Source organism: Mastigoproctus giganteus, chromosome 9, assembly GCF_048544385.1.
Source record: "Mastigoproctus giganteus isolate SK-2022 chromosome 9, ASM4854438v1, whole genome shotgun sequence".
NCBI classification, from domain to species: domain Eukaryota; kingdom Metazoa; phylum Arthropoda; class Arachnida; order Uropygi; family Thelyphonidae; genus Mastigoproctus; species Mastigoproctus giganteus.
Genome location: NC_143583.1, coordinates 11,547,063 through 11,562,743, shown reverse-complemented (window position 1 = coordinate 11,562,743; position 15,681 = coordinate 11,547,063). Strand labels below are relative to the sequence as shown.

At 38.0% G+C, this 15,681-nt stretch overlaps 1 protein-coding gene across 1 annotated transcript in view; it reads left to right on the top strand.

The window, feature by feature from the left end:
* TBC1D23 (TBC1 domain family member 23) overlaps positions 1-15,681 on the top strand; it is a 249,771-nt gene that overhangs the window by 191,294 nt on the left and 42,796 nt on the right. Inside the window, exon 13 of the mRNA XM_090381875.1 lies at positions 6,581-6,666. Coding sequence (XP_090238001.1) covers positions 6,581-6,666 — 86 coding nt within the window. The remainder of the gene's footprint in view (positions 1-6,580; positions 6,667-15,681) is intronic.

Below are 15,681 nucleotides of genomic sequence, written 5' to 3'. Positions count from 1 at the left end.
CCCCACAAACAGATAATCTAATAAATGGTAATTTACCACTTGTATCAAACTCCCAACAACAGAATAATCGTGCCTAAGGTATTTAAACACAACGTTTATATCCCTTCATTTAAATACAAATACAGTATAAAACCGAGACATAGGGTGAAAATTCACATTGAAGGAGGCTGTAAATATGTATATAGCTATCCTCCCCCCCCCCCCCCGGGCAAGAGCATCAGTGTGTAGCACATGCTTCTTGATTAGACCAGGGTTAGAGCCCGTGACCACCAAATAAGGAGGATGCGGAAAGGTCAGGGAATGACCACCACATATACCCAGACCCAGAGCAATATGGCCTTGGTTGCTAATGCTCCTAAAAACCAAATAACAACAACAGCTATCCCCCCCCCCCCAAACATACATGGGTCGTTATGCCTTAGAAAAGCTATACCGGCCCTTGTCCAGGGGATAGCATTTCCTATGTATTTTACATTACACATATTTTCATTAACATACTTCTTGTATTTAATCATACTAACACTTATTGTACTTGTATAAATGCATCATTTCATTTATATAGATTCCTTCCGCTATCAGAGGCAACCCCCCCTCCACTAACTCAAATATAAACCCTCTCAAGGCTATCAGAACATTTGCATTGGCATAGAACATATTGCCTACAGTAATTTTACCATCATGCCATAGTCAATGAAAAGATGCCAGTATCATTTAATCAACACATAAAACAACCAGAAGGTGGGAATTGATCCCTTTTCAGTTTCTGACCACCACAGAACAAGAAGGAAGTAAGAACTCATTCTCATTTAATCTGATGAGAGCCTTGCCGATCAATTTGGCCCTGGAAAGATTGTGCAAGGCTCAAGGGGTAGAATTTTTTTCAGCCTGGACTGTACTTGTTAACAGGAGAGATTGCTTCTACAGGGATGGGATACCCTTAAATAGAAAGGGTGCAAGAATATTTGCTGATGTTATCGAGGCAGTGTTAGGTGGGTCGGAAAACTGCTAGCTTGGGGGAGACAAAGACAAATAGATTAACAGTAGCCACTGGCAGAGGTGAAAGAGATTCTTGCACTGCTTCTATTGGAATGAGCAGAAGCCTGAAAAACAAGATGCAGGATATTTCAGAGACTGCCGGGAGTCATTGCGGTACAAGTAAACACATGGGTTGTGTTAGGGTAGCTAAGAATAGCAATAGGTACATGTATACTTGCGTGTACACCAATGCTAGGAGTTTAGTAAATAAATTTGATGAATTTGAGGTATTGCTCAAAACATCAAAGGCAGATATTGTTGGGATATCAGAGATGTGGTGTCACACAGATATAAGGAATGCAGAACTCGAATTTGGGGAGTACAATGTCTACAGAAAGGATAGACTGGATAGGAAGGGAGGAGGGGTTATGCTATTAGTTGAGAAATACATAAAATCCAAGGAAGTGAAGCCAGTGGACAGTGCAGTGTCGAGTCAGTTTGGTGTGACATAAGCATTGGGAGATCAAAATTGAGAGTAGGAGTGTGCTGTAGGCCTAATGACTCTGATGAGTATAATAAGATACTGTACAGGGAAATAGAGTGGGCCAGTAAATCAGAGAGTCTTATAATGGGAGATTTTAATTTCCCAGATATTGACTGGAATTTGGGGGCTGGTCACTCACACACTAGCAAGGCTTTTGTGGATTTATTGGATGATTGTTTTCTACATCAACATGTTCGGGAGGCAACTAGAGAGAGTAATACTCTTGATTTGATTATCAGTAGTGATTCTTCATGCATTAAGAATCTGCAGATAAATGAACCACTAGGTGGCAGTGATCACAGTGTGCTGAAGTGGGATTTACTCAAAGAGGTAACTACCATTAGGGGTAAAGGGAAGGGTTATTGCTTTCGTAAAGGCCACTACGATGGACTGAGACAGTATTTAAATTCTATACAGTGGGACCGACTGATGATGTTACCAACAGCAAATGCAAAATGGGAAGCATTCAAAGAACTTATCTTGGAAACTACTAGGCTATACATACCAACTAAGAAATATTGTTCAAGGTTTAGGCCTAAATGGATGTCAGATGAACTGATGAGGCATATGGCAGAGAAGAAACATGCATGGGATACATACAAATTAACACATGACTATGATAGATACAAGTTGATCTGTAACCAAGTTAGAAAGGAGGTTAGGCAGGCGAAGGCAGATTACGAGAAATCTTTGGCAAGGGATGCCGCAAAGAAAAACAGCAAAGAGTTCTTTACTTATGTAAACTCTAGAAGGAAGGGGATGAATCAGATTGGTCCACTTGATATCGATGGGTCAACTGTTGATGATCCTGCTCAGGTAGCTAACAAACTAAATGAATATTTTGCGTCGACATTCACACATGAGGAGTTATTTACAGAGGGGAAAGCCAGAGGTGTATTCAACTCTAGCGGTAAGCTAGAGAATCTTGTAATAACTGAGAGTAAAGTGGAGGAGAAATTGTTGAAGATAAACACAAGAAAGGCACCTGGGGTGGATGGGATCTATCCAGTTATATTGAAGGAAGCAGCAAAGGAAGTAAGCAAACCCTTAGACATAATTATGAGAGCTTCCTTGGACTCAGGGGAGGTACCCACAGACTGGAGATGTGCAAATGTCACCCCAATTCACAGAGGAGGATCAAAGGCTGGCACAAGTAATTATAGACCTGTGAGTTTAACTTCTCTTCCAGGAAAATTAATGGAGGCACTAGTTAAAGAAGCACTGCAGGATCATCTAGACAAGACTTCAGCTATAGCTCGGACACAGCATGGTTTTGTTAAGGGGAAGTCTTGCCTGACCAATTTGATTAGATACTATGATGCAGTCACAAAGGAACTGGATGATATTATATACTTGGATCTTAGAAAGGCTTTTGATACTGTTGCACATGGAAGACTGCTGCACAAATTGGAGCAGTGTGGCATTGGAGGCAAATTGCTGCTGTGGATAAAGGGGTGGCTGAGGGGGAGAAGACAGAGAGTGGTAATCAATGGACACTGCTCGTCGTGGACTAATGTTATTAGTGGAGTCCCTCAGGGCTTAGTGTTGGGTCCATTATTGTTTTCTGTATTCATAAATGATATTGATGAGGGTATATCAAGCTTAATGTCCAAGTTTGCAGACGATACAAAGGTAGGCAGGGTTGTCAAGGACACTACTGACACTATGCTGCTGCAACAGGATCTGGAAAGGTTGAGTAGATGGGCTGAGAGGTGGGAAATGAAGTTTAACATTGACAAATGTAAAGTACTACACATGGGAAACAGCAACCCCAGAGCAACGTGTCAACTCTGTAGTACTACACTGACAGTGGTAGAGAATGAAAGGGACCTGGGGGTGGTTGTGCAGGCAAATATGAAGTTCTCTGAGCAGTGCAGACAGGCTGCAAGAGTAGCTCATGGTGTATTGTCAATGATATATAGGAATTTTTCTAGCAGGGATAAGGAGGTGATTATTCCCTTGTATAAGGCAGTGGTCAGGCCACACCTAGAGTACTGTATACAGGTTTGGAGGATTCATTTCAAGAAGGATGTTGAGCTGCTGGAACGAGTACAGAGAAGGGCAACAAGATTAGTGAATGGAACGAAGGGGTGCTCTTATGAAGAAAGGCTTAAGTTTTGCAAATTACAGTGTCTGGAGACTAGGCACCAGCGAGGTGATCTGATAGAGGTGTATAAAGCCTTGAATGGTTTGAGCATGCTCAATGCTGATGGGATTCTTCCTCTCACTCAGAATAATCACCTGAGAGGGCATAAATTCAAATTGAGGAAAGACAGATGCAGGATAGCGTGCAGAAATTTGCCTTTAGCGAGAGGGTGGTTGGTTGGTGGAACAGACTTCCATCCCTTGTCGTGGAAGTTGATAGCCTAAATAAGTTTAAGGCTCAGCTGGACAGGTATTTCGAACGAACAGGGGGGTGAAGTGGTAGTGGTTTTTTTTTTTTTTTTTTTCTTTTGGCTGATGCTGCATAAGCTTACTTTCTTGCATCAAATGCCTATGCTAATGATACATACCTGTTGGGCTTTGTGTCGCCTATCCCAGTTTGCTGATTCTGACTCTATTTTTACTAAATTTAAATCTAACACAAATTTTACAAAATTTAAATTAAACACACAATATCTTTTCTCATTTATTAGCACTTCTCATTTAATTTCTGTTAATTTCAATACAATCACTTAAAAATTAAAAATTAAAATCAGGCAAAACTGAAATGGGGACAAAAGAAATGGATAGGTATGAGACATTCTTTTAGTCTGGCTATCAGTCTGCTGAAAGCCCCCGAAGAAGTAGCAGACCGATAACCAAGTGATAGAATGTTATTTACAGTTTTCATTGTTTATTATCATATTTACAATTTCATTGTTTATTATAATTTTTATTGTTATTTTCATTGTTCATCATCATTTTATTTTTCATTAATAGACAAACTAACAAGTTAGTAAAAGTAAACTAGCTTTAGCCTTCCAGGCTAAAGCTAGTTTATTTTTATTAACTTGTTAGTTTGGTCCTTATACACCTAATACCCTACTGATAGATACCATTAAATAAAATTGACTAAATATATATATATATATATATTTTTTTTTTGTCAGTGTAGCAAAAGCCTGTGGTGAATACTATTATCATATCATGATCTTCATTATAACTGCTTTCAATAAAAACCTTGGCAACAACCATTGTGTCCATGGGTACTGCATTAGGAACCTCTGGTCTACGTATTTGAAGTCTTTCTTCATACATGTGCCCTTTTGCACATCTCACCTAGTGAGTTGCCCATCTTTAGACTCAAATAGCCTGATATCTCTTTTTTAGGTACAGTCTTCACACTTGAACACAGTATTCCAGGTGTGTTCTTACAATTACCTTATACAGTGTGATTATGACCTTCCTATGGTAGGGCATTGTCTTGATAGGACACCAGGGCCTTCCTTACTACCCATCTTCACTGCTCACAGAACTTAATGTCCATCTGGTAAATTATATACTATAGATAAAAATAAGAAGTAACCCTATTATACCACATGAAATTATTAGCAAAATAGGTTTTATTAAACTCATAGAATACAAGCTCAATTTCTGCACTACATTATCAGCAGTAATTGCATTGTGATGTAGGAAGTAGGGGGCTATATCCATAGAACCATAGCATTTATGGTTTGATGATGGAATTTAGTAAGAATTCTGAAATTTCACTTGTTAACAATTTAGGAATAGAAATTGAACTTGTATTCTATATGAGTAGAATAGATATGTGGAAGTTTGCCTTTAGCCTGCAGGTTGTTGATTGGTGGAACAAACTTCCATCTTTTGTTGTGGAAGTTGATAGTTTAAATAAATTTAAGGCTGAGCTGGACAGGCATTTGGAACGAATGGAAGGGTGAAATGGGAGGGTTTTTTTGTTTTTTTTAATTTTTGGCTGATGCTGCTTAAGCTTGCTTTCTTGCATCATGTGCCTCTACTAATGCTAAAACCTATATTGTTTATAATTTACTGTATTTATGTCCATCCTTATTGTAACTCCTAAATCCATTTCTTCTTGTAATGTTTTTATTCAATCCCTTTGAGTTATAAGTTATTTTTGGCTTTTTCTCCCCACACCGGGTGGATAAGACCTTAGTGTGAATTCTGTCAGTGAGGAGTTTTTATAGGTCTTTTTCACAAAGTGGCCAAGTTAGTCAGTCTCGGGCAAGGTAGCTGGTTTTTTCCCTTGTAAACTTGGATTTTTTTTGTTCAGCAAATAGAAAATCAACCACAGAACACGCAATATACAGCACAATGTGTCCTAAGTTGGTGACACACCTAAAACCCAACAACCAACATGCATTGGTGATAAATTGTCACTTTTCTTATCCACAGGATTATGCTGGTACTCATCTTAAGAGTTCTTGTGTGAGGCGCCAATAGTGAATTCACCCCATCTACTATTCAGAAAGTTCCAAAAGGCAGTGATGGTTTAAATGAATGGGAAGTTAATGCTAAGGCAACATACTTGCATAACTTCAAAGGATATATTATGGCAGTAAACAGCAGAACTACACAGTTAAACTTGTTTATACAGTATTGCCCAGAGGTGTTGTCAATAAAATAAATGAGTTTAAACTCCTAGTTAGGACAACAACTAATGCTGACATGATAAGGGCTGATAGAAACACCGAGAAATAAAGGGCAATAAATTTCACTATGTTATGTATCAAAAACAGCCTCAAATGCGACAGTCTTTCTAGATTTCTGAACTGGCACATGACAGTAAATTATATCATCCTTTCGTTGAACTGTTTTGCTATTCTTCATTTGTGTAATACTCTTGAGGAGGAGGAGGAGGCCACTACTACTGCAGGCAGTAAATTCTAAAGTTATTCTGTTGTTCTCCATACAGAGGTTTCAATTTTTGAAACCCAGTATTCTCTACTTTTGAAATAAAGAATAGTTTATTAACTTCACTGTATGCTTGTATGCCTTGCTTAATGAAACAAGCTGGATCTTTGTAAAATATATTAAATTGAATATCAGTAATGCATAAGAATGCAATATCAGTTTAATGAAATTTTTCCCCCCCTCTAGATCCGGTCGGCAGTTATGGAAAGATCTACAGTTGTTAGGGAAAGGTTGGTTGAGTACATTACTAATCCACAGCAACCAGAAGAAAGGTACCTTTTAATAGTTTATTGTATTTTAATTTTAATGTGTTTAATATGTGATTTCATTCATTTTCACTAATACTAAGATTAAATATGAGGCTAGGGGTTTTTTTTTTTTTTCCCCTTTCTTTTACTAGTTGACTAAAGACTTATTTTCTTACATCAATTGCACAATTATCTGCATTAATTTAGGGCTGTGTTCCCTTGTTTGCATAATCTTAGAAATGGAAAATATACTCCTATTAGTTTGTTCCTCTTGAACTTAAGTACTGCAGTGTATGCTATTGACTTACAGCACCTAAGTTCTGTGTATAATTTCTTTTGGTTTTATTAATTACTAAGGAGGGGTGTAAGTTAGAGCTTACTTCTCCCCTCCTTAGTAAACAGTGCTATTTCACATTACAAATACAGCATCAGCCAAAAAAAAAAAAAAAAACTTCCCACATTGCCTGTCAATCTCTAATAATTTGTCTCTTTTGTTCTTATTTATTTGAACTACCCTCTGACTGAAAGTAAATTTCCGCACATCTATCATGCAATCATCCTTCCTCAGATTAAATTTTTGTCCCATTATCTGTGTTGTCTGAGCAATAGTAAGGATCAGATCTCATATGTGCCTAGTTTTCAGGTGCTGCAGTTTTCAGAACTAAAGTATTTCTTAGTAAGAATAACATACCCTCTTGTTTCCTTTGTTAGTCTCATTACTCTTTTCTGTTCTCATTCCAACAGATCCACATTCTTCCCGAAATAAGCTTCGACCTGTATAGCAATTGAGATGTGGTCTTACATTAATAAATACTGAAAACAATAGTAGGTTCAGTACTAAACTCTGGGGAGACACCATAGCATTAACCAAGAAGACCAATGCTCATTGATAGCCACTCTGTCTTCTCCCACTCAACTGTTCTTTTATCCATAGCAGTAGCTTTCCACTGCCATGCTGATGAGTATAATGAGCAATTGTGCAGAGAAATAGAGTGAACCAGTAAATCAGTGTCTTATAATGGGGGATTTTAATTTCCCAGAGACTGACCGGAATTTGTGGGCTGGTTGCTCACACACTAGCAAGGCTTTTGTGGATTTGTTGCATGATTGTTTTCTACAGCAGCATGTTCAGGAGGTAACTGGAGGAAATAATACTCTTGATATGATTATCAGTAGCAATTCTTCATGCATTAAGAATTTTAGCCACTCTGTCTTCTCCCACTCAACTGTTCTTTTATCCATAGCAGTAGCTTTCCACTGCCATGCTGATGAGTATAATGAGCAATTGTGCAGAGAAATAGAGTGAACCAGTAAATCAGTGTCTTATAATGGGGGATTTTAATTTCCCAGAGACTGACCGGAATTTGTGGGCTGGTCGCTCACACACTAGCAAGGCTTTTGTGGATTTATTGCATGATTGTTTTCTACAGCAGCATGTTCAGGAGGTAACTGGAGGAAATAATACTCTTGATATGATTATCAGTAGCAATTCTTCATGCATTAAGAATTTGCAGATAAAGAAACCACTAGGTGGCAGTGATCACAGTGTGCTAAAGTGGGATTTTCTCAAAGAAGAGACTACCATCAAGGGTAGTAGTAGTAGTAGTAGTAGTAGTGGCATGTGATGCAAGAAAGCAAGTCTATGAGCTTATGCAGCATCAGCCAAAAAAAAAAAAAAAGAAATCACACAATTCCCCCCCCCCCCAAATACCTGTCCAATTCCTCCTTAAATTTATTTAACCTATCAACTTCCACAACGACAAATGGAAGTTTGTTCCACCAATTAACCACCTGCTGGCTAAAGGCAAATATCCGCATATCTATTCTACATCTTGTCTTTTCTTAATTTGAATTTATGCCCCCTTAGGTTCGTAATCTGAACGAGTGGAAGGATCCCATCAGAATTCAGCGTGCTCAACCCATTCAAGGCCTTATACACCTCAATCAGATCACCACGCAGGTGCCTAGTCTCCAGCCACTGCAATTTGCAGAACTTAAGCCTCTCTTGGTAAGAGGATCCCTTCATTCTCCTCACCAATCTTGTTGCCCTTCTCTGTACACGCTCAAGTAAATCTACATCCTTCCTAAAATGAGGCCTCCAGACCTGTACACAGTACTTGACGCGTGGCCTGACCATTGCCTTATACAGAGGGACAATCACCTCCTTTTCCCTGCTAGCAAAATTCCTATATATCATTGACAAAACCACATGACCTGCCCTAACAGCCTGTCTGCATTGCTCAGAAAACTATATATAAAACTTCGGGTGAAGGGAAGGGTTTTTGCTTTCGTAAAGGCGACTATGGTGGTCTGAGACAGTATTTAAATTCTATACAGTGGTACCAACTGTCCCACTGTATAGAATTAAAATAACATTCAAAGAATTAATCTTGGAAGGTAATAGGCTTTTCATATCAACTAAGAAATATTGTTCCAGATGTAGGCCTAAATGAATGTCAGATGAACTAATTAGACATGTGGCAAAGAAGAAAAATGCATAGCATTCATATAAATTAACAGGCAACACGGAAGCCTATGATAGATATAAGCTGGTCTGTATCCAAGTCACAATGTCACAATGTGACCCCAATCCACAAAGGAGGATCAAAGGGAGACACAGGTAATTACAGACCTGTTAGTTTAACTTCTGTTCCAGGGAAATTAATGGAAGCACTGGTTAAAGAAGCACTGCAGGATCATCTAGACACGACTTCAGTTATAGCTCGGACATGGGTTTGTTAAGGGAAAGTCTTGTCTGACCAATTTGATTGGATACTATGATGTAGTCACAAAGGAACTGGAGGCAAAGAATAATTTTGATATCATATACTTGGACCTTAGAAAGGCTTTTGATACTGTTGCACATAGAAGATTGCTGCACAAATTGGAGCAGTGTGGCATTGGAGGCGAATTGCTGCTATTGATAAAGGGATGGCTGACTAGGAGAAGACAGAGAGTGGTAATCAATGGACATTGCTCTTCATGGAATAATGTTATTATTGGAGTCCCCCAGGGTTCAGTGTTGGGTCCATTGCTGTTTTCTGTATTCGTTAATATTAATGATGGTTTATCCGGCTTAATTTCCACGTTTGCAGATGATACGAAGGTCAGAAAGGTTGTTAATGACAGTACACTGCTGCAACAGAATCGAGAAAAGTTGAGCAGATGGGCTGAGAGGTGGCAACTGAAGTTTAACATTGACAAATGTAAAGTACTGCATATGAGAAGCAGTAACCCCAGAGTAACAGTATCAATTGTGTGATACTACACTGACAGTGGTAGAGAGTGAAAAGGACCTGGGAGTAATTGTGCAGGCATATATGAAGTTTTCTGAGCAGTGCAAACAGTCTGCAAGTGTAGCTCATGGTGTCTTGTTAATGATACACGGGAATTTTTCTATCAGGAATAAGGAAGTGATTATACCCTTCTATAAGGCAATGGTCAGGCCACACCTAGAGTACTGTATACAGGCCTGGAGGCCTCATTTCAAGAAGGATGTAGAGCTGCTGGAACGAGTACAGAGAAGGGCAACTAGATTAGTGACTTGAACTTAATATGATTAAAGGCTTAAGTTTTGCAAATTACAGTGTGTGGAGACTAGGCACTGGCGAGGTGATCTGATAGAGGTGTATAAAGCCTTGAATGGTTTGAGCATGCTCAATGCTAATGGGATTCTTCATCTTGCTTAGAATAATCACCTGAGAGGGCATAAATTGAAATTGTGGAAAGACAGTTGTAGGATAGATGTGTGGAAGTTGGCCTTTAGCCACCGGGTGGTTGATTGCTGGAACAAACTTCCATTTGTCGTTATAGAAGTGGATAGCTTAAACAGATTCAAGGCAGAACTAGACAAACATTTGGAGTGGATGGATGAGTGAAATGAGAAAGGGGTGTGTGTGTGTTTGTTTGTTTTTTTTTTTTTTTTTTTTTTTGCTGATTCTATATAAGCTTGCTTTCTTGCACCATGTTCCAATGCTAATGCTAAAAAGACAACCAAGCATTGGATTTAGCAGTGCCTTTAACCAGCAATGCCACTGCTTTGCTGCTCCATTTCTAAACTTTCTTTCATGCCTGTAATAAGGTATGACATAGAATTTGTTTTTCAGTATAATTTATGTTATGGTGAACTTGTAGGTTTTTTTTTTGTGCAATGAAGTTTGTATGTATCATGTAAAAGTCTGGTTGGTATTACACAGAAGTGATGGTTTTAATTTACTCTTCTTTGCTTCATTCATAATACTTTATGAATTGACTCATGTTGACACATGATTTTATTATATTCATGTGATACTTTTCTTTCTTACAGTTAAATATTAAATGTGTCAAATTCTTTGAGTAAAATTAGGGGAAAAATAGAAATGCAAAAATTTTCAGATAACTGGAATTATACTATAATGCCATCTTAAAGGGTTGCAGTTTATAATGTGGGAATTACCTGTATATTTAGCTTGAATTTTCCCTTAAATATGCTGCATGAAAAGCAAGTTGCTGAAACAATTGGGGTGGTTCAAAGCACATAGGTCATTTATCTATTATAAGAAATGTATTGTTAAAGAAACTAGACAGTGAACTTTTAGTGACATGATTATGGATAAGTTCTGGCATTGGTTCATCAACTGTGTATAGTGTAACTTGGGAAGGAGAAATAATATTTTATTTATTATTAATTTTTTTTTTTACAATTTTTCAACATGAAATGTTTTATTTTTATTTATTATGCAAGAACATTAAGCCGCTACTGTCATTTTTTTTTTTTCATTTTTTGGAATAATAATAAATAAATATCACTTTATTCACCAAAAAAACAAAAGATTACATTAACTACCACCTTTAACAATTTTCTGTATGGCACTTTTGCAGATACATTTACTTAGATAGTATGAATCAGAGCTGTAATACTCAATATGTTCTACGTTGATAATAATATTAGTAAATTAATAAGAGGAGTTTACCTCAATATAGTACGTGGAACACTTCCGTATGATACCCTCCAGAAATTAGAACGGAAAAAACGAAAAAATCGACAACTTACCGGTACATTAAAGTAAAATATAAATAATTAAAGTAAAATATAAATAATTAAATAATCAATTTAACACAATTCAAATTAACGCAATTAAAAGAATTAACGAAAATATTCAAAACGATTTTCCTTCCTGAAGCTGACAATGCTTTTCGACCGACTGTCGTGATCACAGGCATGAAAATTGTCGTGATCACAGGAATTTTCATTCCTGTGATCACGACAGTCGGTCGAAAAGCATTGTCAGCTTCAGGAAGGAAAATCGTTTTGAATATTTTCGTTAATTCTTTTAATTGCGTTAATTTGAATTTTAATTGTTTTGAATTGATTTTGAATTGTGTTAAATTGATTATTTAATTATTTATATTTTACTTTAATTATTTATATTTTACTTTAATGTACCGGTAAGTTGTCGATTTTTTTCGTTTTTTCCGTTCTAATTTCTGGAGGGTATCATACGGAAGTGTTCCACGTACTATATTGAGGTAAACTCCTCTTATTAATTTACTAAGATACATTTACTGTAAAGAACTGAGTTGAGAAAACTAACGGGTCTATAGTTTTCCACATATTTTCATTTGGTTTGTGAAAGGGTATGACATTAATATGCTTGAAATGATTAGTATAGATTCCTGTTTAAAATAAGATGAAATAATAGGAGAACAGGTATGGAGAGATATTTTTTAAAGCAGATCAAGCGAATCTGATTTGGTCAAAAAGAAATAATTCTTCAGTTTTGACAAAGTCAATTTAAGATCTAAAATTTGATAACAAAGTTATTTAAAACATCATTCTTAACCTGGAAATAAAGTTATCTCCCATGAAGACGCTCATAATAGTTGCTGATGCTCTTGAGGCAGGTTAGGTGGGTCAGAAAATTGCTAGCTTGGAGGGATTCACAGACTAATAGATTAACAGTAACAACAGGCAGAGGAGAAAGTGATTCTTGTACTGCTTCTACTGGAATGTGCAGCAGCCTGGAAAATAAAGTTCTGGGGATTTCCAGGACTACTGGGAGTCATCATGAAACAAGTAAATTCATGGGCTGTGTTAGGATAACTAAGAATAAGAACAGGTACATGTATCATTGCATGTACACCAATGCTAGGAATTTAGTAAATAAACTGATGAATTTGTGGTGCTGGTTAAAACATCAAGATATTGTTGCAGAAAGGCAGATATTGTTGGAATATCAGAGATGTGGTGTCTGATGTTCCAACAAACATGTATAGGAAGGATAGATAGGAAAGGAAGGGAGCAGTGGTTATGTTGTTAGTTAAGAAACACATAAAATTCAAGGAAATGCATCCAGTTGATATTGGTGGACAGTGCAATTTGAATCAGTATGGTTTGACATAAGCACTGAGAAAGCAAAAGTGAGAGTAGGAGTGTGTTATAGGCCTAATGATTCTAATGTGTATAATGAACAATTGTACAGAGAAATAGAGTGGGACAGTAAACCAGATTGTCTTATAATGGGGGATTTTAACTTCCCAGATATTGACTGGAACTTGTGGGTTGGCACTCTCACACTAGCAAGGCTTTTGTGGATTTATTAGATGATTGTTTTCTACAGCAGCATGTTTGAGAGGCAAATAGAGGAATTCTCTTGATTTGATTATCAGCAGTGATTCTTCATGCATTAAAAACTTTAGATAAAGGAACCACTAGGGGACAGAGATCACAGTGTTTTAACATGGGATTTACCTAAAGATGTAACTACAATCAGAGGTAAAGGGAAGGGTCTTTGCTTTAGTAAAGGTGACTACAGTGGTCTCAGACAGTTGTTTCTAAATTCTATACAATGGGACCACTTGATGTTACCAACAGAAAATTCTAAATGGGAAGCATTCAAGGAAGTAATCTTGGAAGCTACTGGGCTTTTTGTCCCAACTAAGAAATACCATTCAAAGTTTAGGCCTAAATCGATGACAGATGAGCTAATGAGAGAAGAAATGTGGCAGAGAAGAAAAATGCACGGCATACATATCAATTATCAAGTGATACAGAAGACTATGGTAGATATAAGCTTACCAATAATCAAGTCACAAATGAGTTTAGGCAAACAAAGGCAGATTATGAGAAATCTTTAGCAAAGAATGCAAAGAAAAACAGCAAAGGCTTCTTTACTTATGTAAACTCTGAAAGGAATGAATCAGATTCTCTCACTTGATATCAGTGGTTCGATTAGCATTAGTAGAGGCATTTGATGCAAGAAAGCAAGCTTATGCAGCATCAGCCAAAAAAAATAATAATAACTAATAAATAAATAAAAAATAACCACTTCCACTTCACCCCTCTGTTCGTTCGAAACACCTGTCCAGCTGAGCCTTAAACTTATTTAGGCTATCAACTTCCACGACAAGGGATGGAAGTCTATTCCACCAACCAACCACCCTCTGGCTAAAGGCAAATTTCCTCACGTCTATCCTACATCTGTCTTTTCTCAATTTGAATTTATTCCCTCTCAGGTGATTATTCTGAGCAAGAGGACGAATCCCATCATCATTGAGCATGCTCAAACCATTCAAGGCTTTATACACCTCTATCAGATCACCTCGCCGGTGCCTAGTCTCCAGACACTGTAATTTGCAAAACTTAAGCCTTTCTTCGTAAGAGCACCCCTTTGTTCCATTCACTAATCTTGTTGCCCTTCTCTGTACTCGTTCCAGCATCTCTACATCCTTCTTGAAATGAGGCCTCTAGACCTGTATACAGTATTCTAGGTGTGGCCTGACCATTGCCTTATACAAGGGAATAATCACCTCCTTATCCCTGCTAGAAAAATTCCTATATATCATTGACAATACACCATGAGCTACTCTTGCAGCCCGTCTGCACTGCTCAGAAAACTTCATATCTACCTGCACAACCACCCCCAGGTCCCTTTCATTCTCTACCACTGTCAGTGTAGTACCACAGAACATTACTACATTGCTCTGGGGTTGCTGTTTCCCATATGTAGTACTTTACATTTGTCAATGTTAAACTTCATTTGCCACCTCGAAGCCCATCTGCTCAACCTTTCCAGATCCTGTTGCAATAGCATAGTGTCAGTAGTGTCCTTAACAACCCTGCCAACCTTCATGTCGTCGGCAAACTTGGACATTAAGCTTGATATACCATCATTGATATTAACATTAGCATTAGTAGAGGCATTTGATGCAAGAAAGCAAGCTTATGCAGCATCAGCCAAAAAAAAAAAAAAAACCCCCTTCCACTTCACCCCTCTGTTCGTTCAAAATACCTGTCCAGCTGAGCCTTAAACTTATTTAGGCTATCAACCTCCACCACAAGGGATGGCAGTCTGTTCCACCAACCAACCACCCACTGGCTAAAGGCAAATTTCCGCACGTCTATCCTACATCTGTCTTTCCTCAATTTGAATTTATGCCCTCTCAGGTGATTTTTCTGAGCTAGAGGAAGAATCCCATCAGCATTGAGCATGCTTAAACCATTCAAGGCTTTATACACCTCTATCAGATCACCTCGCTGGTGCCTAGTCTCCAGACACTGTAATTTGCAAAACTTAAGCCTTTCTTCGTAAGAGCACCCCTTTGTTCCATTCACTAATCTTGTTGCCCTTCTCTGTACTCGTTCCAGCAGCTCTACATCCTTCTTGAAATGAGGCCTCCAGACCTGTATACAGTACTCTAGGTGTGGCCTGACCATTGCCTTATACAATGGAATAATCACCTCCTTATCCCTGCTGGAAAAATTCCTGTATATCATTGACAATACTCCATGAGCTACTCTTGCAGCCCGTCTGCACTGCTCAGAGAACTTCATATCTGCCTGCACAATCACCCCCAAGTCCCTTTCATTCTCTACCACTGTCAGTGTAGTACCACAGAGTTGATACGTTGCTCTGGGGTTGCTTTTTCCCATGTGTAGTACTTTACATTTGTCAATGTTAAACTTCATTTGCCACCTCTCAGCCCATCTGCTCAACCTTTCCAGATCCTGTTGCAGCAGCATAGTGTCAGTAGTGTCCTTGACAACCCTGCCAACCTTTG